At 39.6% G+C, this 26,730-nt stretch overlaps 1 protein-coding gene across 1 annotated transcript in view; it reads left to right on the forward strand.

The window, feature by feature from the left end:
* Positions 1-12,113: 12,113 nt before the first annotated feature.
* The window catches only part of LOC104505937 (AP-2 complex subunit alpha-2-like), a gene marked incomplete at its 5' end in the record, with an annotated part of 31,568 nt that continues 16,951 nt past the window's right edge, over positions 12,114-26,730 (forward strand). Inside the window, 5 exon segments of the mRNA XM_010146706.1 lie at positions 12,114-12,182; positions 21,366-21,508; positions 22,202-22,395; positions 24,754-24,883; positions 25,842-25,943. Coding sequence (XP_010145008.1) covers positions 12,114-12,182; positions 21,366-21,508; positions 22,202-22,395; positions 24,754-24,883; positions 25,842-25,943 — 638 coding nt within the window.

The raw sequence follows: 26,730 nt of genomic DNA on the forward strand, positions 1-26,730 counted from the left end.
TTGTGAGGCGCTGGAGTGAAACCGGGGTGTATTCGGGGTGTCGGTGGGTTTGTGGTGCGCCAAAGAGAGGCGTCTCTGGTCTCCTTCCAAATCCGGGAATGGCTTTCAATTCAAAACGTCACTGATGGAAAGCAGGCCTGCGAGTGAGGGCCTTCTGTGGGTGCGCCTAGGCTTGGGTTACACTGACGGCTATCGGCTTTTACGATCTGTGTAATTAAAAATGGGGTGGATGGGGGTGCAGGTAAGTGTCCCCCTGAGGGAAGATGTGGGAGCACGCCTGTGAGTGCGCAGCGCAGCAAGGAGGGGTACAGAACTGCTGCTGCTTGGGGGGAAAGGTGTGTGTCTGGGGGCATACCTCGGTGTTCTGCTTTCCTTTTTGACTGAGAATTACATGTGATAGCAGTTTAATATTAATCTGTGTTGAAGATCTAAGTGTATGATGTGGCAGGAATTGCCTGGGGAAGGGCTAAGGTCACTGTGGTGAGTGTGATGAAACAGCTCTATTTTGTCCATCTGTGTGTCTCTGCAGATTTCTTGAGGCTACTTTAAAAGCCATGGCAGTAAGGTTTCCTCCTTAACAGATGAAAGTGGATTTGGAGATTTTTTTAATGCAAATTACGATGATCTAACTAGATTTATATTGGGATAACCACACCAGCTTGGATATCCCTTCATGCTGATGACTTCTAATACAAAACAACTGGGGAGAAAATTATACAGATGAAACTATAAGTGCAGTTTCCTTAAACTAAATTCAGGTGATTTGGACTTCTAGCCATGTGCTTTGTATGTAAAATTCAAGGTGGTTAATTTTTCTTACAGCTAAAGATGGGGATTTTTTTTCTTTTTTTTTTTTTTTAGAGCAGAGTTGCAGGCCCTTACATTTCTTCAGACTTCACTTTTGTGTGTAGAAGGTGGCTTTTAAAATGCGTTGTGTATCAGTTCAAGGTTATGGGAACGCTCTTGTACTTTGGTTGGTTGACCCAACTATTTACTGAAAATTTTCCTGTGCACTGATGTTCTGTGCAAGCTGCATGTGTAACATGCTATGACACCAGGTGGCATAGCATTTAAGACTTGCCGTTGTATCTACCTACTGGGTTGGTTTTTTTTTTAGTTATTGCTTCTATTAATTTAACTGGAAGTAGTAAGATTTTATTCTTCAGTATGTCTTGCAGTTGGTTAATGCATTTGTCTACTCCGGTTTTCAGGGGAAATCAGTAGAAGAGAATACAAGAGAAACATTCAAGCTCTTGGGTTTCTAACCTGTGTTTGGAAATGTGGAATAACAAGCCTTGAGGTATTAGGGTAAAACAAATTAACTACTGATTTCTCCAGAAGCGTAAGCAGTGTGGGAACTCTGATGGAACAACCACCCCTCTGTCCAGATTAGACAACAAACCTCTCGCGCTCTCAGTGTCTTCGAGAGTGACAAAGATGTAACTTGCTTGGGAAACAAGTACAATGTTAACGCTTTCACTGTTTAAACAAGTACTGATATTTCTAAAATGTTTTGTCCCTGTTCAGACAGCTGTTTGGCATCTGTAGTTCTTTTTATATCTTTCTTATTTTCGTAATGAAGAAAGTCTTCCAAATAGCTGCGAAAGAGCTGGTAATTCCCAGTAGTAGGTGATCTATGCAGCTTCCAAATAGCTGTCTGATGGCATTTGAACCTTTTTCCTTTAAGGGAGCTCTGAATGTTGCCAGCTAACCTTGGGCTGGTGTATGCTGACTAATATTCCCAAAAATACTTGAGAGCACTCTACAGAGACTCTGTGCTTTGCAGGCACTGTTATTGCCTTAAGTTACATCTTTCTCTCTTGAGAGTGGGGAGCTAGATATTTGTCAAGAATAAAAAATAACAGCTGTTTAGGTGAACAGAAGCTTTTGACTTGTAAATCTAAGCAAATGTTCCTCTTCTGAGATGGGAGGGAAGCTAGCTAGGCATCTAGTGCAGCTCTTAACCTCTGCTTCCAGCCTTCGAGTTGGACTAAATACCTGACAGTTCCACGCATGTGCAAAATGACTGCTGGCATTCTGAATTTCAGTCTTAATTTTGGCTTTGTTGGACTTGTCTGTCTCTTTGTAATACTACCATAAGGGCCTGACATTTTTAGTTTGCCTACAGCACTTCCAGATTGAGTAGTGTTGAAACATGGTGTCTGTTTTTTTCCGAATTATTTTGCACAGATAAGGAAATTGCGTTAGAGATTTTGCTGAAAAATGAAAATGCAGCTTTGTGCTCAGGTGGGTGCACAGCATGTGATTTCAAGATAATAACCTAAACTTCAGGGGGATACTTACGTGAATTTAGACTATCTGCCTTTGGAAATGCTTAATCTTCTTACATCAAGTCATATTTCTGGGTATTTGTACCTACAACATATGCAGCACTAAATAATGCATCATTCTCTTAGAAGTTTATTATGTTACTGATTTGGCGAGTGATGCTTGTCTTGTCTGTCTGTTTTTACCAGTGTTACAGGCTTCAAAAAGTCTTATTTCGTAGCAGTTTTCACTGCTTACAACTCTAGCTGATTGAGTGAACAAAAAACAGCTCACATTGCCAGTCTGTCTTATTATTGAAGGTTGGTTGTCACTTCTGTGTCAGGCATATTTTTGACACCTTAACTTTTGACACTTTGATCTGTTAAACTTCTTGATCTCTGTGTTAAATGCTTCTGTGCCACATAGGACTTTGAGTATAAGAATTATTTTTTACGTGCCTTTAAAAAGTCTGCTTGAAATACGCTGATTTCTCAAAAGTCAAGCTTTTTATAAAAAGCATACTATTTGTAGCAGCAATTGTAAAATATTTAAAGGGGCAAAAGTGCTTCTTAATACTCTGACTTTGCTCTGGTCTCTATGAAACTGTAATATTGAGTGACTGTTTCAAAGTGAAATGTTCTTTATCCATACAAATATCAAGTGAATTTTCAAAATCCAATAGTATAAGTAACCAGATTATCCTGCAGTTCCTGATAGCTCTCTGGAATTTTGTTTCAGGGCAGCTTGTTGTAGGCTCTCTATTTTGCATGCAGAGGTCCTAGTGCAGATGACCGGGGTGTGGGGTGGGGTGGGGGGTGGGGAAGTGTTTTTAAGAAAATAGCCCTTTTAGATGCCTTAAATTTTGCCTGTGCATATATGGGCTTTTCTAGAAACCCCTGGAAACTAGCTGGATTGTTTTATGACATACATGTCTTAATGTCATACATGAAAGCAAATAGCTTTTTAGCTTATCTTTCGTAGACACCAGAGAAAAGGCAAGAAAACTATAGATTGAAAGCTGAAGTACATGGTTAAGATAACCCAGTTAATTAGTGCTTAATGTGGTCCACTGAGAAAACAGCAAGGCCTAGCTATGCTGAAAAATAGATTGTGATGATAGTGGAGCAGGAAAGCTCTGAATCCTGTGGTTTGGTGGAGTGCCATCCAGATGTTGGAGTTGAGGTCAGGAAGAGTCCTTGTCACTGCTTGGATGAAGTGCCTCATGAACTAAAATCCAACGAGATCCGCGTGTGTTAGGAGCATATGGACTCCTGCAAGAAATACCTATTCTTAAATAGTGTGTTATATCTATTTTGGTGTATGTACTGCAGAGCTGCTGAAGTGATTTGGCTTATGTAAAATGGTGCTTTATAAACTCTAGCTGTATTAGCTGACAGATACATCATCATGAGTCTGTTTTCATTTTATTTTGAGAATAGCTTTATGATTATCCGGTGATGAAGTACTTCAGAGTCATTTGTCACTCAACCTTTTCTGTTGCAGCAACAGGAAAGCTTGTTTTTCTCCTTCCTTTTAGAGGTGGTAATGTAGAAAGTTTCTATTAAAATATCAAGTGGATTACTGGTCATTCCCTCATCCACTGTAAAAGCAGGAAATCATCTACTCTTGGGTTAATGAAGTGGGTGTAGACAGAGACAAAACCTGTGTTTATCACAGGCTTGGAAGACAAGACAGTTCGTTTTCCCCCACTACTGTAGGTAACTGTCTTCCTTTTTCAATGTCACGCTAAAAGTTGGGCAGATGAGGAAGGATTCCTGTAGTTTGTTCTCCACATGTTTCTGTATATGTTCTGTTCCAAGTTACTGTTCTTTTTTTCCTCAGGCTGTATCTTTTTCCTTAAATAAAATCCAACAGATATTAAATAAAGGTTTCGTTCTTTTCATAGAACTTAATGCATTAATTCTTTGTACTGGACAGGGAGGATGTCTGGTAGCTGAAACCTCTTGAAGTCTGACTTCAGTAGCTTTGCTTTGCTGAACTGGGACTGGTGCATCAGGTCACGGATAAGCAAGTGGGGATTAAAAAAGGCTGGTTCATGAAATTCATCATGATGATTGCCCTTTTGACTGCATAATGGAGTGCGTTACCTGTGTATGTGGGAGGAGCATGCACATGAATTATATGACCGTGTGGGTATATATAGTTACTTGTTATCAATGAGAACAGTCACATGGTGAAACAAACCTCACTTAGGGGAAGTTGGGCACATACACACTGAAAGCCATATTACTGACATATAGCACTAAAACAAGCTGTAAGTGAAAGCTACTGCATTGCTCCTCTGAGGTGCAGGTTCTTCTTTGCACTGGGTGTAGTTTTAAAGAAGGACTTGAGTTTCTTCTGTAGACAGTTAATGACTTTTCTTCGTGTTCTTAGTTTTCTTATCTCTGAAGAAATTTGAAGGCAAGCTGCCTTCATTTGCTCTGCTTTTTCTCTTGCAAGACTATGGCCACTCATCTAATATGGACAGTTTCTGGCCTGAAAAAGCCCTAAAAGCATGTTGCTCAGAGCTATAATAGGCACTAAGTCTTACATCACTTGCTGCTATTTGCAGGAGAGTGATTTAAGGAAAGCACAATTAACATGAGATTAATCTGAGGAGGATGTGTAAAGTGAAACTAGTGTTCTGCCCATGGCTTCTGTCTTAGTTCTATGAAATGACTGGAAGAAAGCTCTGAGTAGCTGGGTATTTTTTTGTTAGCTTTGTTTGGTTGTTGTGTGGTCCATGTTTGGCTGAGAAAAGAGGACAGTAAGCAAAGGTGATAATTAATAGATGAGAGATAGTAAGGAGCTAGAATCCTGTGGTAAGAGGAAGTTAAGGACTATTGCAGAGACTTATTACATATCTGCATCAATTAATGAGCTCACATAGGTTTCTGTTTGGTTGTGTTTGAGGTTTGGTTTTTTTTAAGGCCCCATAAATAGTAGTTTAGTAGTGATAGTTAAACTGTGAGAGTCTGGATAAGCCTCAAACTGTTCTTCTGTTTGAATGTAAAGTAAGGTAGAAGAGGATCCACTGTGACGTGTACTAAATCAGTGCAAATAGTGCCTTACCCTGTTTAAGGGAGTGTAACTGTACAGTGAAAATATTAGTCAAGGAAATGACTGCTTAAATGCTGCTCAGTCAAGGAAGGAGGAGGAGCTGCTTTGTGTAGTCACCTAACCTTGCACTTCTGGTTCTGCCTATCTCTAAGTTAAAACTGCTCTTTTAATAGGAGTCAATGTTGTTTTGTTAGCTAAACTGCCAAATAGATGTTCTATATGTCATAAAGTCATTCAGATACGAGCTTCCTGTAAGTTTTCAGTTCATTTGGGGAAAGATCTGGTCTTAAGCTAGACCCTGTTACCTAGTTACTCCACAAACTCTTTCATGGTTTGAGCTGTAGTGTTTTTTGTAACTTGTGGTGCCTAGTTAGAAAAAAATATGCATGGTAGGCACCTGAAGTATAAACTTGTGTTAAATTGCTGCAATTAGAATATCTGAATTATGATAGGATTTGGAAGCCACTGTGTGCTCTTTTGCATGTGCTTCCCTTCCTTTATGAGGACAAGGAGTTAATGGATTACTGGATTACAGTAAAGCCTGTGACTCCCTGCTGTTTCATGAGAAGTGGTGTTATAGGGGGAAATCTACAGGAGGAATACAGTTTTGTGGATAATAGGTATACTTAGTGTGTAGAATATTAGAAAATACACACTACAGAGTTCTTAAATGTGATCACTAGGTCACTGATCTCACTATAGCAATGGGTATCTAATCTCAACTGGATGTACCAAGTCACAACAGTCTTTTAGCTGCTGTTGTGCCATTCATGACCTTCAGCATGACAGACAGGCATTTCTTTCCTCTGATCAAACATACCTTGTGAAAGGACATCATGCACTCACATTTTTGTTCATAACAGGATGTTAATGCACCGTAAAGCAAAATGCTTCTTGTTCTGCAGCCCTGAAATGGTCAATTTCTGAACAAAACTGAAGCCATATAAAACCCTGTGAAGGTACAGTATTTTATAGTAGTCTCCAGGTTAGTTGCACAGTGAGTTTGTAAACAATAGTACCAACATCCTCCTTCAGACATATTCAGGTGCAAGTTCCAGGTTCCCCTCTATTGTAGTGCTCCAGATAGTTTAGCCAAGTGAAGGAATTTATGCAGACAAACTTGCATAATGTGAGTGCTGACATACAGCGAACAGACCACTGTAATGTATTCCTATGTAACCTGCCTTCCGTTCGACCCTCTTACCTGCTGTGTTAAATAACCAGCTGGGTTATGGAGGGGTGGAGGATGGAGTTGGTGTTTTACTTCATGAAGCTAACGATCTGCATAGCAAATTGCTAATCTATACTCTAGAGCTGTAACATGAGTATCTGTCCTGCTGTCAGGTAGAAGTAGTGGTTTAATTTACTGGTACAAGATGTAAGCACTATAAAAGCTCTTTCACAAAGGCAAGAATGGATGCACTGATTACTTTTACATGAATAAGTATTTGCACCATTTTTACTGTAGAGATGTTAGTGTTTGTTTTGCTTGGGGCCCCCTGTTTCAACCATTTTCTTTCTCTGTCCCTTGACAGCCGGGTTTAAGAATGCAGTCTGGTCTTGGCATCATGCTTGTAAGCTGTTTCAGCAATGGGAAAGGCAAGTGGGTAGCTTGATTGCTTTATGCAAACTGAAGCATGCTTGGATGGTGAATGCGTTGAACTTGCTCTCTACCTGGTCATGAATTGTGCTGTCTCCTGCTGGCATTATCACTTGTAGTAAAGCTGATATGACACACCCTTTGGATATTAAATAAACCAGTTTTGCTTTTGGCTCCCTAACTGACCTGCAGCAGTACAATGTGGTAGCAGGAACGTGCATGCCAGGAGGAGAGCAGTGCTAAGGAACAATCTGGAGTTCTTGACTTAAGAAGCATAGCCTTGAACCAAACTGATTATGAAACTGTATCAATGTATTTTGCTGAAGGGAAGCTAGTAGCAGTTTGACTGTAGCATCTCTCCCACCTGACTTGCCAATCAGCTTAGATGCTCCTAATGTAGAGTCTAATGAAAACATAACAAAACAGAAAAATTCTTGTATTTGGAAAACAATGACTCGCAGCTCTCAAGGAAAACATCTAACATCTTTAAAATTGAGAATTTATCTTTTGTAAGAAACAGAGTTCACAGAGGAGCAGCTGTTCTTAGCCTTGGCAAGTATTTATATTGCTGCTCTCCCAAACAGAAAGCTAGAGTTGTCCTGTCTTCAAGGTCTGTTTGATAATTGAATGTGAACAGAGGCATGTTCTGTTAGACAAATGGTAGTGCCTCAAATAGTAGCTGACACTACTAGCCTTCAAGAGCATGACAGAATGCTGGCAAGTTTTTTCTTATGCTAATAGAGTGTCCTACCCAACATGTTTTATAGTTCTTCATGCTTATAATGGCACATCTATAATCATAGGATTGTCAGATGGCCACAGGGCAAGTGAGACTAAGAGGTGACACAATGTAACAGTTCTCACCTGTGTGTAAATTCAAAATAAATTAATTGTTGGGTGGGCTGAATTACAATGGCTGCTGGCTATAACCAGATTGGAGCTATAGGTAGATACTGGGAATATCTGAACTTTCGTGAAGGGTGGTGGGGTTTTTTTTTTCCTTGCTTTAAATGTTGTTGTACACCTGTGTCTCAAGCACTTTCCTCAAGAAATCTAGTCAGTATTTGTGTAAGCACTTATATAGAACAAGTGCTTCTCTCTTCCCTCAGGAAATAAATGTGTGGACTTGGTCAGAAATGGTTTGTATGAACACTAAGAACTTGTAGCAGTTCCGGTTAATCAGCACGGATGTGCTTTGTGCCTCAGACTTGGCTTGGGCAGTCTGCAGTTAGTATAGCAACAAGTTAATCCTCTTGGAGGAGGCCTCTGAGTGAGCCACGGGCAGCCCACTAACTCCAAGGCTGAAGCACTTGCTTAGTCTTGCAACCCTGCTGCTAAGGCAGCGTTGAGGTGTGTCAAATGTTCTCTTCAAATGAACGAACCTGACAAATCCAATTCCTCTAACTTCTGTTTTCTCATTCTTCGGTAGATTGTAATGCAGAACTCCAAACTGAGATATGGAGGTTTTATTCGTGCAGTACTGAAACTCTGCCTGTAGCTTGGATTACTAGGAGATTTAAGAATAGTAATTAGTTCTCCAAAGAGCTGGATGACTTCTGGTGTTCACTAGTCTATCTTTGTTAAACAAGATCGTAATTAAAGATAATAGCATGCTGCAGAATAAATTTACCTTGCCTAATGAAGGCAGTAGGCAGCACAGTGGAGTCTGAGGCATGACAAACTGCCAAATATGAAGTAATCACTTATAAGCACCTTGGACAATGTTGGGGCTGGGTATCTGTTTGCTCGGGTACTCATTTTGGAGAAGACTAACAGCAGTTACACTGTTTAGAGCCTCACAGCCCTACTATATGTCTTTTCTGCAAAATAGCCAGCCAGAACTTACTGGCTTGCAATCACCTTTTAATAACTTGTTACAGATATTAAATTATATTCTTGCTAACCTGGAAAAAGCCTGAATAAGTGAAAGTGAGAAAGAAGTGGACTGAACTCATATGGAACATAATATTGTTGTGCTCTGGCTAAATTACTATACTATTCATCGGTTCATGTCCATGACATGACCTTTATTAAGCCTCTCCAAGTTGAATAGCTTGGGTACAGCAAATTTTGTTGGAATACAGCTGTGATAATTTCATGAAGCTGGGAGCTGTGTAACAGCCTGGAAGTGAGACAGAGCAATTGCCTTTGCAAGCTTTGAAGAGTAAGCTTCTAGTTCTGCAGTGCAGCACTCCTTCTACTGTCATCAGTAGTGGTTTTATCATCTTTTTTAACCATTCTTAAGGTTACTTAAGTGTTTCTCATGATGGTAAAAACCAAATATGCATGTAGAGATTTCTCAGTGAGTGTTAACATGGCTGAGTAATGTGATGAAAGCTTCTCAGTTTCAGACACGTTTTCTTCATCAGCCACGCTCCTTACCCCACTTAGTGGGATGGAAGATCTAGCTAAAAATTGGTCCCTGTTTTTTGATATTTTTTTTTTCCCCCCTGTATGTGGAACAAACCAAAGCTATATACCACAGTGGGGTTTTGTTTTGCTTTATTATCCTCTAATGTAAACAATAAATTAAGCTTGAATAAGGTTATTGTGCAATATAATTACTGGAGTTCATGAAATTTTATTTTAGGTACTTTGGCTTGGTTTTAACTCAAGAGTTATCCTAAGCCTTCTTATGTGACTGTCTTCAGTGACATTTGACACCCAGTGTGCTAGTGCTTCTCTCCAAAACTGCAGTTTCGGGCACTTAGAGACTGTGATTGTTAATAAGAAGACGGTTTAAGACTTAATTGTTCAACTTGATTTCCAGTGAATGGAGTTAAACTTATATCACCAGCTAGTTGCCATACTATTTGGTTGGTCAAGGTCTGGACGAGATTATATATTTCCTTCAAAATAGAACAACCTGAAGGAATTATAAAACAGGCTTTGTTCGTATGCTGTGCGAGTTTTTAACTTCGAGAAAATAAACCTTGAGATGTGAATTTGAAGTTTAATATGGGTGTTCTTGTCAACTCACTGCTATAGCACAGGGAGTGGGATTTGATTTTTGTGTTGCTGAGGCTGCAGTCCATTTCTACCAAAGGTGCTGACTTCACAAATTCCTGGAGTATTTTAGTCAGGCTTCCCTTAATGCTCTGTTGCTTGCTTAGGACACAAAGAACTCGGTTTCTAGCAGTAACTGATGATCTGTGAGCGTAGTGGGTAGATAATACTGCTTGAAAGGTTTGCTTTTGGTGGTTTTAAGAAAACCCAAAACAATGAAAACCCCCACGACTACCTTGATTTCATCTTGGGTTAAGAAAAGCTGGCTGAGATGTACTTACTCTTGTTGTACAAAACTTCCAGACTCATTACGTGGTAACGTTTTAATGAGATGTGCTCTTTGCTTGGTAAAAGGGAAAAGTAATCAGTAGTTTAAGAAATAATGATTTTCATCTAAAGAAGATGAATTGCTGTTAGTAAGGGAAGTGTTTTCAAGCCTTGAAGAGACTTTTACTCTGTTAAAACAATGAGGTAAACTGAAGTAGTTGCTTCTATTTTGGTCCTAACTCCTTTCCATTTATACAGTGTGTGAGGCTTGCTAGTGTCTGTACTCTTGTGGCCATGATTATAAATCAGTTTTCTGCTTCTTAGGCAAGAGTTGTTTTTTTGAAGTACACAACTTCAGTTTCTTTTTCTGAGTCTAAATCAACAAATTAGAAAATCTGGTTTAATTTGTATTTCTCTGGGATTCCTTTGTACTTTGATTAACCTATCCTGAGGCACTTGATTCTTTCAGTTACTCACCTTTCATCTGGTCTGCTCTCAATCACCTGTGGAGTGGTAAAGGTGGTTAAGTCTTGGGTGACACAGGAGTTATGTACATGCAAATGTAGTATGATGTTTAAATGCTGTGAGTTGTTGCTGTGCTTATGTGGAAGGAAGGGGAGAGATTAGAGGTGCTTTGGAATGCTGGTCCTGATCTGCTTTTCAAGCCTTGTCACATACTATCCTTGCACTGACATGGCTGCGATTGGAATGGTGTGGGGGAAAGTGGGATGTGAAAGCAAGGCATTTGATCTCTGCTGCTCATAGGGTTGGACCATTTTTAAACAGGGCCAGGAAACACTCATAATCTTGTAGCCAAATGTATGTGATGCAGAGTAAAGGAAGCTGTCATTTTCTGCTGCTAGTTGATGTTTTGAAAACTGCTTGGAAGTTTGAGTATAATGGGTCTCAGTTTCCAACACAACTAGATGGCCAGTGCTGCGTTGCTGAAGTGGACTCATTTGCTTCCCTCAAACTTCAAGCAACTGAATATAGTGCCTGACTTGAATATTTTACCCCATCATACTTACTCGTGTAGGAGATAATGGACCCAGACCTTTATAGAAGCTCAGTCACCGAAAACTAAAGTGCTAGAGATTAATAAGCTGCTTTGGTTTGGACAATGCAGGTATTACTTGAATAAGCTTGCATTACCAGAATTTAAAATGCAGCTTATTTCTCTGAATATCTAACTTGAATTGGCACAAAAAAATTCTAATACTATTATTGGAATCAAAAGTTGATATGAAATACAAACTGTGCTGAGAAGCCTAAGGTGCTAAAGTCACCTAATAAAATGTGAATTTTAAATATTTTTGTGTTTTTCAAATGACTTCAATGGGGCATATTGAAAGTCAGAACTTATGCATGTATCTCTCTGAGGTGTTTTGAGTCTTTGGGCTACTTGTAAGTTTACTGCTTTTCCTCTTAAAAATGTTTTTGAAGTGGTCAAACTGAATGACTATTCAATAGAGAACCAATAAACTGTCTTGTCCTTAAAGTGAGGGATTGCACAAGCTGTTTATTTATAAGATTGTGCTTAGGATTCTTCTCTTCAGAGCACTGTCAACCTAGTAATCAGCTTGGAAGTAAAATTCTGTTTTCTCTTGTCATTTTAAAGAAGGAAAAACTGAAGTGTTTGTGCAAGTCAGTAGTAAAGGCATCTCGGATTAATAATATGTGAGTGCTCGAAGTCTGCAAAGCTTCTTGAAACAGGGAGGTCCTTTTGGCCTCTCAGATTCCTCTGTAAAGCAGTGCTTGTTAACCTCTGTGATGTTTGACTTCATGGAGTCCTAATACTGGAAAGGAAAAGTAATAATTCCTCCTGGTGGTCGTATGTTCACACAGCATGGTTGGGTGGCAGAGGGCTGTCCAAAGCACTGCATCCTGATGTGTGTTTTTTTGATTTCAGGCAAAAGTAAAGAAGCAGAGATAAAGAGGATAAATAAAGAACTAGCAAACATTCGATCAAAATTTAAAGGTAAGTGGCTTGATCATATTAAATTATATGTATTTCCTCAAATGACATTGTTCTGTGGGTTTTTGATTTTGCGTGTTTGGACATTTTGTCAGCTGCTGATGGGAGCAGAATGCTAAAGCAGGATGTTGGAATAACTGCTGAAAATGTTCTCTTAACTACAGAACTTCCTGACAGTGCTGTGATTCTTGGCCATAACAGAACTCCACTCCTATATCAAAGAATTGAGCTACTGTTCAGAAAAAATTGTCAATACTTTGCCTCCTAACCATGTGACTACTCAGCTTGTTTTCTTCCAGAAGGCCATGAAATAGTTTGAAGAAACATATGTGGATGTAATGATTTCCAGTAAAACCATATCTGTTTAAGCATCTCCTCCTTACCCCCTCTTTCCCCTCCCCTCCCCAACCCCTTTAGGGAAGTGATGGGTTAGGCTGTTTTCTAGCAGAATTAAGATAAAAACGTGTGGTGGTTGAAGCCATACGTCTTGACCACTCCCATAAGCAACAGCAATACACATTATTCATATGAAACAAAGGATATACAGTGACTAATTCCATCATCGTGTGTGTTCCAGAGGCAGCAATTCACTTTTAAACAACACATGCTGTAACTGTATTAAAATTTGTGTGTGCGGCTTCAGATGTTAAGGGTTCTGAGGGGTAGTTGAGATGCTGTTGAATGGAGTTCTGACAGTAATGGCTGTGACAAACAGTCTGTTTAAATAGATATGGGGCCGTGTGTGTAGCTAGATAAGATGTTACAGTGTGGAGGTCGTGTGTGGCTTCAGAATCTGCTGTATTAGGAATAAACCTGTTTACCATGATAATCTATCCTGAATTGGACTGGTGTATCTATTTGGAATACTCGGTGCATGAACAAAGCCTGAAATAACTTTCATGAATTTTATAGGGATCTCTAATTTTTAAGTGCTAAATCTCTCAAAGACTACAAAGACCTGCAAAGTCTTGAGTGTCACAACAGCTTGGAAGGGAAAAGTTGAGCACAGTGCAAGACATTCAACAAAAGTTAAATTCTTCTAAATTGCAAGCCATTATACGCCTTTGCGCTAACATTTTTCTCTTAGAAATTTCAGTGTACTTTATCCAGATTGGTAACTTTAGTTGTAGGATAACTGCGGAAATTTTACTGGATATTTTACTAAGGTAAATTGAAAGTTCCTTTTTTCTTTAGTCATCACCATATGCTGTCACATTGTTTTCAGTTCCTTCTCATTTCAAAACTTCTGTCTAACACTGTTGGTCTGTTTTTTGCCAGTAGTAGTACACTTTGCATAGTCTGTTCCACAGACTATTCTCCATCACCCAGTCCAAGTCTAAAACTTGCATCCATTTTCCACAGAGTGACCAGCAGATACTGCCTTCATGTATGAAGTATGCATGCACACTGAGCAACTAACACATAGTTCAGGGGTCTACCAGAAACCTGCATACTAATGTAACATCAGTTTTCATTCATTCCAGCTGTATGATCAAAGTGGATCATCTATTGACTAGTAAATTTAAGTGTAAAATTGTAACTTAAAACAGTTTAATCTCCAAGCAAGATCCATACTAGAGAAATAAATTTCAGCTACAGACTGAGTTTAATTAAAAATTGTTTAAGAAGTTTCTGTACACTTTAGAAGTTAATTGAAATTTCACGTTCCTGTATCTTTCAACTAATTTCATGAAGTTGGTTAACCTGGAAGATATAGCCACAAAGCATTCTTGTTTTCTCTTCGACTGTGTTTGTAAAACTACTTGCTGTCAGATAGCACTATTATGGCTTATCAGCTGTTGCTGAACTATGTATCAGCACCTAAATTCTTTACTTAATGGTTTAGACAGGACAGGTTTTTATAGAAAGCAGCATATCACTTTCCCTGTAGATATATTAACAGTTGTTCTGCCTATGCCCTTCTGTCATCAGGAGCAACCAGAGGTCAGTGCCTAGCTGGAAACCTTGCTGCAGTCACAGCAACACAGAAATACAGTTTTTTCAGCAACTTAACTTCAGGCTGCACCACGTTTTTATCTTGATTTAGTTGATTAGCAAGCTTTAGTTTGCAAAACGTCATCAATTTTTCATTAATGAAACTGGAAGCTTTCATCAGACTAAGTTTCAGTTTGCAGTGAAGGTTGAAAACTTCAAAAGGCATTAAAAAAAAAAAAAGTTATTGAAGCCCCTGTAGAACCTCCCTGCCTGCTGTATGTTCCAGTGTGCTTGAAGCAGGTTCTGTCAGACCTGCTCACCTCACTGCTAGAGTTAAACATGCTGTTGTAAAGGAATGCAATAAGGAACTGCTGAAAAGTTCATAATGGTTAAGGCTGTTTAAGTACTGACTTGCAGGGAGATAGTCTAGTTCTTACCGTTTGGGTGTTGTCAAATCCTATTAAGTAATCCTCTTTAGATAGAAGCAGTTAGTGTCTCGCTGCTTAGTAGCCCAACTGAAAAGCTTTGATCTACAAGTTGAAGTGGGGAAGCTAGATTCGAACCTCTTGCATACAAAAGCTAAGCATTCTAGAAAAAATACTTAGAATCATAGAATCACAGAATGCTATGGGTTGGAAGGGACCTTAAAGATCATCTAGTCCCAACCCCCCTGCCATGGGCAGGGACACCTTCCACTCGACCAGGGTGCTCAAAGCCACATCCAGCCTGGCCTTGAAGACATCCAGGGAGGGGGCATCCACAACATCTCTGGGCAACCTGTTCCAGTGCCTCACCACCCTCTCCCGGAAGAATTTCTTCCTGATATCTAATCTAAACCTCCCTGGTTTCAATTTGTACCCATTACCCCTTGTCCTATCACTACAGGCTCTTGTAAAAAGTCCTCTCCCAGCACCCTTGTAGGCCCCCTTCAGATACTGGAAAGCTGCAATGAGGTCTCCTCGGAGCCTCCTCCAGACTGAACAAGCCCAATTTTTGGGCTACAATACTTGGTTTATGTATTTTTAGTAACATCAGTTAAACTCCGTTTGGGTCCATCTGCACCCACTAACTTGCATACTTCTGTAAATTTATGTGAAAGAAGTGAATCGGAATTGTTTGGGTACCACAGCAATCGATGCAGCCTTCAGAATCGATTATAGGAACCTTTGGCTGTGTGGAACCATGAATTGGGCAACGATCAGAGAATAGAGGGGATTTCAGCGAACTAGTGCAATAACTTTAGCCTGCATACCTTGTGTAGCATCCTTTGATCACAGTTTAAATAGTTTTGAATAAATATCAGTGTGTGCCCTGATTCATTAGCTTGAGTGGAAGATAGCTAAACCTTCCTATAAGCTGATCTTCGTTACGGCTACTTTTATTATTAATCTGTATGGATTTTAGGTGAAACATCTCACAACTGAAGATAGCAACTTGATGTAGCCTGAGGGAAAACTAGACAAAAATGTCACAGTTTGGAAGAAGCTGAGTTTGGATAATTTGTTGTGTAACTGCTTGAAGTCTTGAGAATGTGAGGAGGAGATAGCACTTCTGCAGCACAAAGATATACTGCTACGTGGGTTTTGTGCTGCATGGTTCTTCCCTGCAGAAGGGTTGTATAAAAATAAACAGACATTCATAATGCGTTTTATTCTTGGTTTAAGTGGAGATCATTCAGTTTAACCCAGTTTCTTTTTATGTAGCTCTGACTTTTAAGAATATTTTTAAGTAGTTTGAATTAAGACAAATGTGACTGAATTTAAGATGGAGTCCCCTGCAGAATAATGATGGGGAATACTGGTTAATGACCTGGCAGAAGGTGCAGCTGTTGGCTGGTTGTGTTGCTGTAACCAGGGAATGGTCTGACTAAGCAGCAAGGCTGACTGTAGGGCCTCTTAAACACAGATACGTTCTTGCTTGAGACCAGCATGAGAGACTGGTATGCCACCAGTATCCTTTCCTTCTGGGGAGTATCCAGATCCCCAACCATGTAACTTGCCAGATATGTTCTTGTACTGTTACAGACAGGCTAAGTATTTCTACTTTAATATTATCACTCAAGTAGTTGGCAAGCCTGTTACCTGCCTTATGTTTGGGTAACCTGCTATTTAAAATATCGTGGTACTTAACAGGCTGGGATGAGGCTGCATGTCTCTGGAAAAGCCATACTTCTTTTGAAGTGCTGGAACGTACACCATGGCTTTGGGTTCTGATCTGGCTTCTGTGGTCCAAGCTCAGAAGGAACCTAGAATTTCTGTACTTAACGTGACTTTAGCTCTTGCTTCAGCACGCATAAGCTCCATTGCTGAGGTCAGTGTATCCTTGATGGTTGCTTTAAATGCTTCTGCATTAACTGAGATAAGATGCATGTTGTAGAGAGAAACTACATCGGTGTATTAAAGCAGAAATTGTAGGAGTTAAGTGTGGAGAAATACTATTCCTTTTGGTTTATGTGTTTAGACTGTAAGTTGATTTTGCTCCCAGGCTAGAAGTCTGTCTGTCAGAGTAGTAATTGCTTTGTAAATAAGTGAAAAAATATGTTTTATTAATTTGCTGCAGAATTTGTGTACTAATGAAACTGCCCACAGATCTATAAGCTATTTCTGCAGGAACTTTTTTCTTTGCTTGATTCAGGGTGGTTCTTCCCAGATATGGGATGAGGAGGTAGAGAAATCGCAAGGAAAGCGGAGCCTGGGAAGGAGGGAGGGGTGGGGGCAAGGTTTTTAAGATCTGCTTTTTTGCTCTCATTATCCCACTATGGTTTGATCGGCAACAAGTGTAATTGGTATCCCCAACCCCACTAAGGCAGGACTGTTCTGCTTGTGAATGATCCCACTCTGTCCTTGTCTCAACCTACCAGCCTTTCATTATATTTTCTCCTCCCCATCCCACCCAGAGGGAGGAATGGGCAAGGGGCTGAGTGGTGCTTAGCTGCTGGCTGGGCTCTAACCATGACAAATATAAAAGTAATAATTATTTCTAAATAATAGCACTATTTGTGGATCAACTGCTAATAATTTCCTTCTTAGAAAAATGACTAATAAACTTTCCAGGGACAGCAAGTAGCCTTTGAAATGCCCACTGTGCACAAAACCTGCTGACGTGTTCTGAATCCTTCCTGTTTCCGCTGACTTGATTTGCGGTACTTGCAGATGTTCCTGAAAGCATTTAAAAGTGAGCTGAATTAAAATACATTATTTTGTATTGCAATAGAGATAACGGAGCATGTGAAACTTCCTTCTACTCTTGTTAGGACATTTGCTTGAGGCTGGGGGAAGCTGCACTCTTTGCACATGCTTAAATACTGAGACTTGTCAGTAATGTTTAAATAGACCCTTTGTAACTCTTCGTAAATGCTACCTGGAAGGAGAGGAATTAATAATTAAACTTGAAATTTTAATATGAATCTGAATCAGACTTCTTCCAAACACAGCTGGAGTTAGGTAGCTAGAGTGAGACCTGACTGCAGTGCTCTTTTTCAAACTGCGTAGCTAATTCAATAGTAAAATGGGAAAAAAAAAAAAAAAGACTGTGTTCTGTTATTTCTGGGAACTAATAAGGCTTTAAAGAAGAGTTCTAGTAGCTGTTACTTGTCTTAGTTTATAATCTTGCCTGGTATTGAGAACCTTCAGATTGCCTTTAGTTCTGCATACAAGAGACTGCTTTTGAAAGCAGTCAGTAAACTATTGTTTTCTGTCTTAAAAAGTGTCTCAGGTACTGATTTTACAATATTGTTCTTTGCTAGCACATGATGGGGAAGGAAGCTGCTTTTTCCTTGTCAGTAGGATGGCAATATGTTTTGAGCTTGATAGCATGGCATAAGCTTCCATCAAAAATTCTTCAAATACTCTGAGATCCAAGGACCTTGCTAATCTGAGCTCTTAAAATACTGGTATCTTGGAAGGATATGCTTTAAATAGGTGGGTTCTAAACCTAAAAAAAGGAAATGCCAAACCATGACAAATACTTTGTTGTGAAAGTCAGCGTGGTCCAGAGTATACATCGCTTTCATGTGCTTGTGTTCTTCACAAGTAAGTGGGTTTCAGTATTCCATACTCCCCTTCTGATCTCAGAAAGTCAACCCCAGAGCCATTTGAGAATGAGAGAATAGGTTTTATACTGCTGATTTTAGTGTATCTGCTGATGGATTGTACACTAACAGGCAGCTGTCGTTCAGTCTCTTGGAATCCTGGGAACTTCAGTCTTGGAGACTGGTTTTTTTTCACTTACAGTGAAGTTCATGTGAAAGCTGCTTTCTGATGCCTTTTGGTGTATCTGTATCTCTGAGAAGCAACTAATGATATTAATGCTATTAAATACCATAGCAAGTCCTCAATTAATGTGGATCTCAGCCAGTAGAGGAACACTGACTGAAATGGATTCAGCTGATTTAATGTCCCCTTCTGTGAATCATAATAGTAACTGGTAACAGTATCCAGCATCACCTCTTCCTGTAATCAGTCACCTGGAAACTGCTGGCTTCTCATGAGCTGGCGTGCGCTTTCGCTAAGTAATAAAGGCCCTCTGTTTTGTTCACTGATTTTTATTTATTTATTCTTTTCCTTCCAGATCTCATGCAGAAGAGCAATTGAAAATTAAATCCTAAGAGCTTGTAGAAAATTTCCTTAAAGAGCTGAAAAATGTTTACAAACAAAAGCTGTCATTCTCTTTTTTTTTTTTTTTTCCCCTTGTCATTCCTAAGGAAGGAAGGTGTCTTTTCATCTACTGTGATGGGATGGGAGGAAGCTTCTGCTCTTGAGTACCATTTGTTTTGGAAAATAGTTTAACAGGGGGTATTTATTTTCCCTGCTATAAAGACAGAAGACTTTATTCCTTTGCTGCTCAAGATGTAGTTTGAAGGCCACAGCAGATATTCAGCCATGTCTGTCTGTCTACCCTTTCCTTTGGCCATATTGCTACCAAAGAAGGGGGCGGTGTGGGGAACTGATAACCACAGTTGCACCCATCACCCTCAGTTTCACTCCGGTTCTTCTGATGTTAATTCAGATGTCCAGTAAAGCAAACTGCCCTGGATTTGTGTGCTGACTCAGCAGGAAAATAGCCTTATGGCAGCAAACTGTAAATGTGACTTGAAGAAAACATGTCTTTGGGCAGCTTTCTGCAGAGCTGGCTGTCATCAGAGGATCTTGACAGGATCCAGTGTAACTGGATTTCACTGTCATGACTATCCTCAGTAAGGCTGCTTCACATAACTAAGGTGTGACATATACTGGTTTCTGTGGTATGGACCTGAAGGCAACTTTTCTTTGCGCAGCATAAAAATAACTTTAAGGTAAAGCTTCTTTTTGTTGGCAACTGATGTGCTGTCTATGCCAGTTAAAAGAAAAAAATCAACAGTGTCTAAAGACTCAGATTTGAAGAGTGTCTGTCCATATTAAAATGGCAGTAGTTTGTTTACATTTTTCTCAGTTAAAATAAAACTAAATAGAAGTTTCTGGAGTCAAACTGGAAAGCAGCCCCCCAAAATGCATAGTTGTAGCCTGTAGACATAGCCTTATCATTGTCTACTTCAGTGTGCCAGTATGCTTTCTCTTGGTTCCCTAACGTTGCATGGCTTCACACATCGATGTAGTGTTCATAACTTTAATTTATAGCGGTAAGGTTTCTGCTGGTTTTATACAGTCGTGTTTCACAGTGGTGTGAAGTCTGTGGGAGCTGTGGATGCGTGCAGCATGAGAAATCTAACCTGCTTCTGCACCAGTGGATGAGAAGAAGGAAAGAACTACTTCTACACTAAGATTCTTATATTTAGCTGCCTGTTATATAAACCTGAAGGTTTTTTTTTTTGTTTTTTTTTTTAAATGCAGCTTGTAGCTATTTTGTAAGGGCAGTGAGTTAGAGATATCTTACTTAAGCTTTACTTTATGCAGTGCTGTTGTGGCTGATCTCACCCATCACTAGGGAATACACACTGATCTGACAGACTAGTCATTCTGGGCCCAGAATGCAGAGGCGAAGGAGTTTATATAGCCTTGTAGGCAGCAGCATGTATCAAAATTCTGCTGCTTTGACTGAACTCTAGCATTCACGCTTGCCTGATTTAATGGATACATCTTTATCTCCTGGTTTGTGCTAGGGAGAGAATGTTCTTCCATATGCGTATGTTCCCTTGTAGCTCTTTTCTTCAGGAAATAAGTGGTCTGCCTGATGAGCTGTAAGCTGCTCTACTGTTCCATGTAGCTTTTATAAGCTTTGAAATAAAGCAACACTGCAACGTAGGGCCAAACCAAGGGTGCATTTTTATTCTAAAACTCAAACACTGTGAATACTTTTCATTTTACAAACACTTTAAAGCTCTCATGGTAATTTTAACTTTCATGTGGGTTTTTTCCTCAAGGCTTTGGGATATACCACCATCATTTTACCTTTCTAAAAACACTTGCTGGTGCCCTTCAGGGGGTGTTTTAAGACCATTGACTGTGATAAAGATTGATGATTGGGTTAACAAGAGAGCATGTGTACAGAAGACAGCTGCTCTTAACAGAAATGCAAAAATCAAAATTAAGGGGACATACATGTGCTGCCACTTAGCAAGAGAGTACTTTAAAGACACTGCAGGACGATATCAGGGACTAGATGATAGTGTTATTTCATGACCGTCCTCCAGGATATAGATAATGGTAAACAGAATTGACACAGAATTATTTAAGTTTTGGGTTGTGGGTTTTTTTTTCTTTATAAACTAATTTCAAATTTAGAAATATTTGAAAGTAGTATCATGTGAATGTCTTGTTGATGCAGTAACAGCTCAGCTTTTTCAAAGTTGAGCATTTTTCTGTCTCAGACCATGAGGAAGAGCTACAAGCTAGCTGTGTTCTCTGACTGGGGATAATTTTTTTTTAATTGAGGAATTGTTGGATTGTGTGACATCGGTTGATGATGGTTTGTGATAACTTTCATGTGTTTAGCACAAAATGATGTAAAGACTTACAGTCCTTTAAGTCAGATAAGTGGATATATTTAGCATTTGGTTCACTGTGGAGTGAATAAAAATTGAAATAATACACTTAAAATTTGTGAAATTCAACTACATCAGTAGCTGAACCCTCAGTTTGTCCATCTGGTGTAGGGTAATACATAGTGAATCAAGTGCCAGTCTTAATTGGTAGGTACAACTGTAAGTCTTGTTACTGTAACATGGGTTGAAGTACTTCAGTGGAAATGGGAGGGGAGAGTAACCAGATACAGGAACAACACAGGCTTAATTATTCTTCGTTTCTTGCTTTCCAGGTGACAAGGCTCTGGATGGTTACAGTAAGAAAAAATATGTCTGCAAATTGCTTTTCATCTTTCTCCTGGGGCATGATATTGACTTTGGTCACATGGAAGCTGTGAACTTGCTCAGTTCCAATAGATATACAGAGAAACAAATCGTGAGTAACTCAGTCTCTGTAAAACATAAGCTGTTCTATTATCCTGCATGAGCTCTGTAGTTTGTAAATCACTTTCCTTCCCTTCTCCCCCATCCCTGTCTTAAAGTCATTATTTTGGATCTAATAGTGATTCTGAAATCTAAACACCTTTTTGCACAGGGAGTCTTTTACTAACTGTATAAGGTAAAATGCAGTCTGTGTAAAATTATTACTCCTGTTAAGAAACTGCCTTGAGCCTTGCATTAAAAGGTAAGTAATTTTTAATTTTTCAGAATATCCCTTTGAATTTTCCTAGCTAAAGTTGTGTTTATCAGGTACATGTAGCTTACTAGTATTGGGTACATGTAACTTGCTAGTGTCTAAATAAGCCAAATTCTTTATTTGCTTCCATTTATCCGAAGTAATCTTTTGAGTATATGCTGAAATAAATTGATTGAAACATGTAAGAACTGGTAAATTAAGGTAACACTAAACTTAATTTTTTTGTTTACTTCATGTACTCTTTCTAGCCTTTCCACTGCTATTTCTACTGGTAGCAGGAAGCTCCTTTTTCTCTGGTATTGCTATGAGCAGAAATAAGTAGGTTTTGTATTGGAGGGGAATTGTACATCTCAATTGTTTGTGGCATTAACAGAAAACAATAAAAATTTATTTCAGCGGGCTTAATTGATTTCTTTTTTTTTTTAATCACAGGGATATCTCTTCATCTCCGTGCTAGTGAACTCTAACAGTGAGCTGATTCGCTTAATTAACAATGCGATCAAGAATGATCTGGCCAGCCGCAACCCCACCTTCATGGGGCTTGCTCTGCATTGTATTGCTAATGTGGGGAGCCGGGAGATGGCAGAAGCATTTGCTGGAGAAATTCCAAAAATACTTGTAGCTGGGTAGGTATGACATGCCTCCTTCAAATACACCAGTAAACCTTTTAGCAACTGTTCCACTGCAGCAGCTTAATCCATGCCCAGAGCTATACAACCTGGGCTTGCAGTACAGACAGTGACAATTTCCAGTAATTGCAGATTCTTTGACACACCTGAGCATGGGGATGCCTGTACCAGTGTACAAATACAGTATGGAAATTGATACTGTCAGGATCTTGAACAGGCCTTTGTTGTGATCAAGTTTGTTATGTATAAATGTGTGGCAATGGACACCCCTGAAAACTTGTATGTTTTACTTTCCTTACCTCTCCTGATGAAAAGAAGAAATAAGTGAACCTAAGCAGATGATTACGCTACAAATTTAGGGGTAAACTGAAGCTCTTATTTAAATGGTCCTGACTTCATAAGGAATGTGAGAATATTCTGTTGTGTGAGCTTTCTTGCTTCCTCCACTAGCCACGTAAACGACAATTCCTGAAAATAACAAATAGTCACTGCCAACCTTCTAACTTTCCCTTTCTGTTGCTAGAAATCTCAATGGACGTGACAGTTGTCTCGAACTCTACTTAAGTAAATCTCAAATGAAACTTGTGATTGCAGGGCTAACTTATTTTGAAACTTAAAACGTCCAAGTGTAAACAGTGTGTTTAAACTCTTATGGATATGTCATGTTTTGGAATATGCAGGAATTGTTTTATAACAAACTAATGTCTTACATTACATTAATGTAAAGTAACGTGTTGCATAAGAACTGTATTAAAACTCTAAACGTCAAGCACTGGAGCTTGCGAATGTTGGAAATGTGCTTACTTGTGCACACTAATTCTGTCTATTCTGTGCAGTCTGAACTGGGACAAGAGGAAGTATATGACATGTGATCTCTAGTTCTGGCAAAAGTCTTAAGAAATACTTCTGAACTCTTGAAATAGTGTCTCTATAATGCCACACTTGAACACTTACTATTTTGCAGAATTGAAATGTAGTATGGGCCAAATAGAAAAAACAAGCAGCTAGCACTTGATGCTCAGTATGGATCTGGTCTGGTGGAGGGAATAGGGGAGAATCTATCCTGTGATTTCACCTTTCTCGGATGTGGAATTCCCTACGTAAGGGCGCATGTTTGGAGATGGCACCTTCCAGGGCCATGTCAGGCTTATTGCTCTCCTGTCCTGCATGCCCTTGCCAGGTGGTGTTCTCCATGTAGCATAGTGGAGACAACACTGTGGTGATGAGTCACGGGTTTTGATAAAATAACCTTGAAGTTCCAAAAATTTCACTTAGGGTCATCCATCACAGAGCACAGCACTTTCAGTTCAGACTTACTTGTACTTTGAGCTGTGCTTATGTTCTGGGATCAGTCATCAGAGCAACATTCCTTCTGCACTTCTGAGAGAATATATATTAAAATGTGTATGTGGACTTGTCGTATCTAAGTGACCTGTACAGCATTGCATTTACAACCTGTACAGTCGGTTACATTTGCAACTCTAGTGTAGCTCCCTTGGTTTGATATAAATTGGAGGGGAGGAATAAGTTTTGCAGTTTTTGGGTGAGATATGTGGGTTTTTTTAAGCGAGGTGCAATTTGTTCTCATGGTAAATTGGTAAATTCATAAAGAATTGGTAGTCTGAACTTCTGCTAGGGATGCAGAGGTTTCTGAACACTTACCCAAGGTCGCACGGTATAAACTGCCTCTTAGAACTTTCAGTGCTAATGCTCGGTATGTATTTAAGCTGTTGTTTGTGCAACATAGGAGATGCTGAATTGACCAAGGGTGCTCACTGAACTAGAATAGCAGCATGGTGCTCTTAAAATAGTCCATTTCTGTGCCAGCAGCATGGATGGCAGGGTGAATCAATTTGTGGGTTACGTGCTTGGTGATAGCTAGCTGACTTGTACGTTAGCTGTAGGCACTGAAGCTGTTGACTAGTTAATGGTTTGTATCTGGTATGCAGGACTGTCAGGAGATCCAGATTTAGTCACATGCACAGTACAGTGTACCTTAACAGTGTGACTTGAGTCCGTTCGGAAGAAGCTTGTTCTTGTGATTAAATGAGCTTGTGCTTATCTAGTGATGAACTTTCAGTTCTGATAAAAAGATGTTAAATGTCACTCTAAGGTATGAAGAATCATACAAACTACTAGATACGTGTAATGGTTGAAACTGTGATTAGTTAAACTTACTGGACAAAATAAAGAACAAATACTCTAATATAGGAAGAATTTAGTGAACCTGTATTTCAGCTTCTGTTGAAATTATGCTACCTGGCTAGAGATGGTGAGTTAGTGCAAAGGCTAGCATAACGCTGGCCTGCAAGTATTGCTGTAACTTAACCACTGTATTTTAAATCCATATTGCAGAGATACTATGGATAGTGTGAAGCAGAGTGCTGCCTTATGCTTGCTGCGTTTGTATAGAACTTCTCCTGACCTTGTCCCCATGGGAGACTGGACATCTAGAGTGGTGCATCTCCTCAATGACCAGCACTTGGTAAATCAGCTTCATTATGCATCTTGGGCTTACTCTGTATAGAGAATTATGTCATTTCTGCTGTTAAAGACACTATTTATTTCTTCTTGAGTTTTTCTAGGAAGTGTGGTGGTGGTTTCTTCAGGCTTGGGGAAGGAAACTGAGTTGTCCTTTCCTAGTTGCTGTACATAGTAATTTTTGTAATAAAGCTTTTTTTGCCTTTTTCTAGGAGATATAAGAATGGTATACACAAATTCTTTTGCTCTGGCTGTACATAAGTTAATCTTGTGCCTTGTGATCCTAGGTCATATTGCATAGGTCTAATACAAATTTTACTAGGCTTTTTAAGATTAGAGCTGCACTAAAAATGAGAGGCCTGGACTTGTGCTTGGACTTCCTTGTCCTATTGTGAGCATGCTGTCATTCTTGTCTTGCTGGTTCAGAAAAACGTATTGTTCTTGATAAGAGACTTTTATTCCCCATGTCTAGTCACTTTATGAAAGTAAGGCTGCTGAGACCTGCTCTCCACCAGTACTTTAGTGTGCAGTAATATAAAAAGTTTGTCTTCTGTAACGTCCTCTCTTGATGTTGGGTTGTCATAATTCCTTCCTGGATGATCTGCTGCATCCTAATTCTTCTACTCATGCTTCTCTTGTGTAACAAGCTAATTTGCATCCAGGTTATGTTTTCCTATAGCTCTCTTATCTGAGATGTACTATCCAAACATGAGGCAAAGCTAATATGAAAACAGCATGAAATGCTCTGCAAGGATATAGTGTTGTTGAAAATCCTGTTGGATTGTGAAGATGTATAATTAATCTAGCTGCTAGCCAAATAAGGGGCTTCTTAGTGTGAGGCTTTGTCATGGGAATAAAATTAGATTTGTTATATATTAAAAATACTTAAATCAAAAGGTGTTAAATGACAGCATCTCAAACCACTGCAAACCTGAATGTAATGCTTTATTTTTTTTTTCTAGGGTGTAGTTACTGCAGCTACAAGTCTGATCACCACTTTGGCACAGAAGAACCCAGAAGAGTTTAAAACTTCGGTCTCATTGGCAGTGTCTAGATTAAGCAGAGTAAGTCTAATGATAACTGTGATAATACTCCACTGTTGCTTAAATTACTCAGCTTTCTAGGTCATGTTCACTTACTGTTGCTTATTTATTCACATTTCTAGATCAGATTAGTTTAGTGTACCATTAAAAGTGAAGGTGGTTCAGTTTCACTTCATACAGCTGGTTCAGCTAATCTCTTTTAATACTTGCTGTTTACCCAGGCAGAAAACTATTAACTTGCCCAAACTTTCTTGGTGTAATCCTTGCTCTGCTCCAGTCTATGTAGCAAAAAGGTGTCTTTCTCAGCTTCTTGTATGTGAAAGGAACCTCCTGATTGTCATGGTTTAGGCCCAGCTGCCAACTAAGCACCATGTTGCTGCTCTCTCGCTCTTTCCCCAGTGGAATGGTGAGGAGAAAATATAATGAGAGTTTGTGGGTTGAAACAAGGACAGGGAGGGACCGCTCACTGATTATGGTCACGAGCAAAACAGACATGACTTGGAGGAAAACAATCAATTCATTAACAGATCAAATCAGAGTAGGATAATGAGAGAGAGAGGACCTGATCTTAAAAAACCTTCCTTGCACCCCTCTGTCCTTCCCAGGCTCAGCTTTGCTACCAGTTTCTCTACCCTCCTCCCTGCCAGTGGTGTAGGGGAATGGGGAATGGGGTTGTGGTCAGTTCATCACACATTCTCTGCTGCTTCTTCCTCCTCAGGGTGGGGAGGGCTCCTCACACTCTCCCCATGGCCTGCTGCGGGGTCCCTCCCTCAGGAGACAGTCCTCCCCAAACTTCTCGGACATGAGC

The sequence above is a fragment of the Eurypyga helias genome, unplaced genomic scaffold, assembly GCF_000690775.1.
Source record: "Eurypyga helias isolate BGI_N326 unplaced genomic scaffold, ASM69077v1 scaffold11942, whole genome shotgun sequence".
Taxonomy (NCBI): domain Eukaryota; kingdom Metazoa; phylum Chordata; class Aves; order Eurypygiformes; family Eurypygidae; genus Eurypyga; species Eurypyga helias.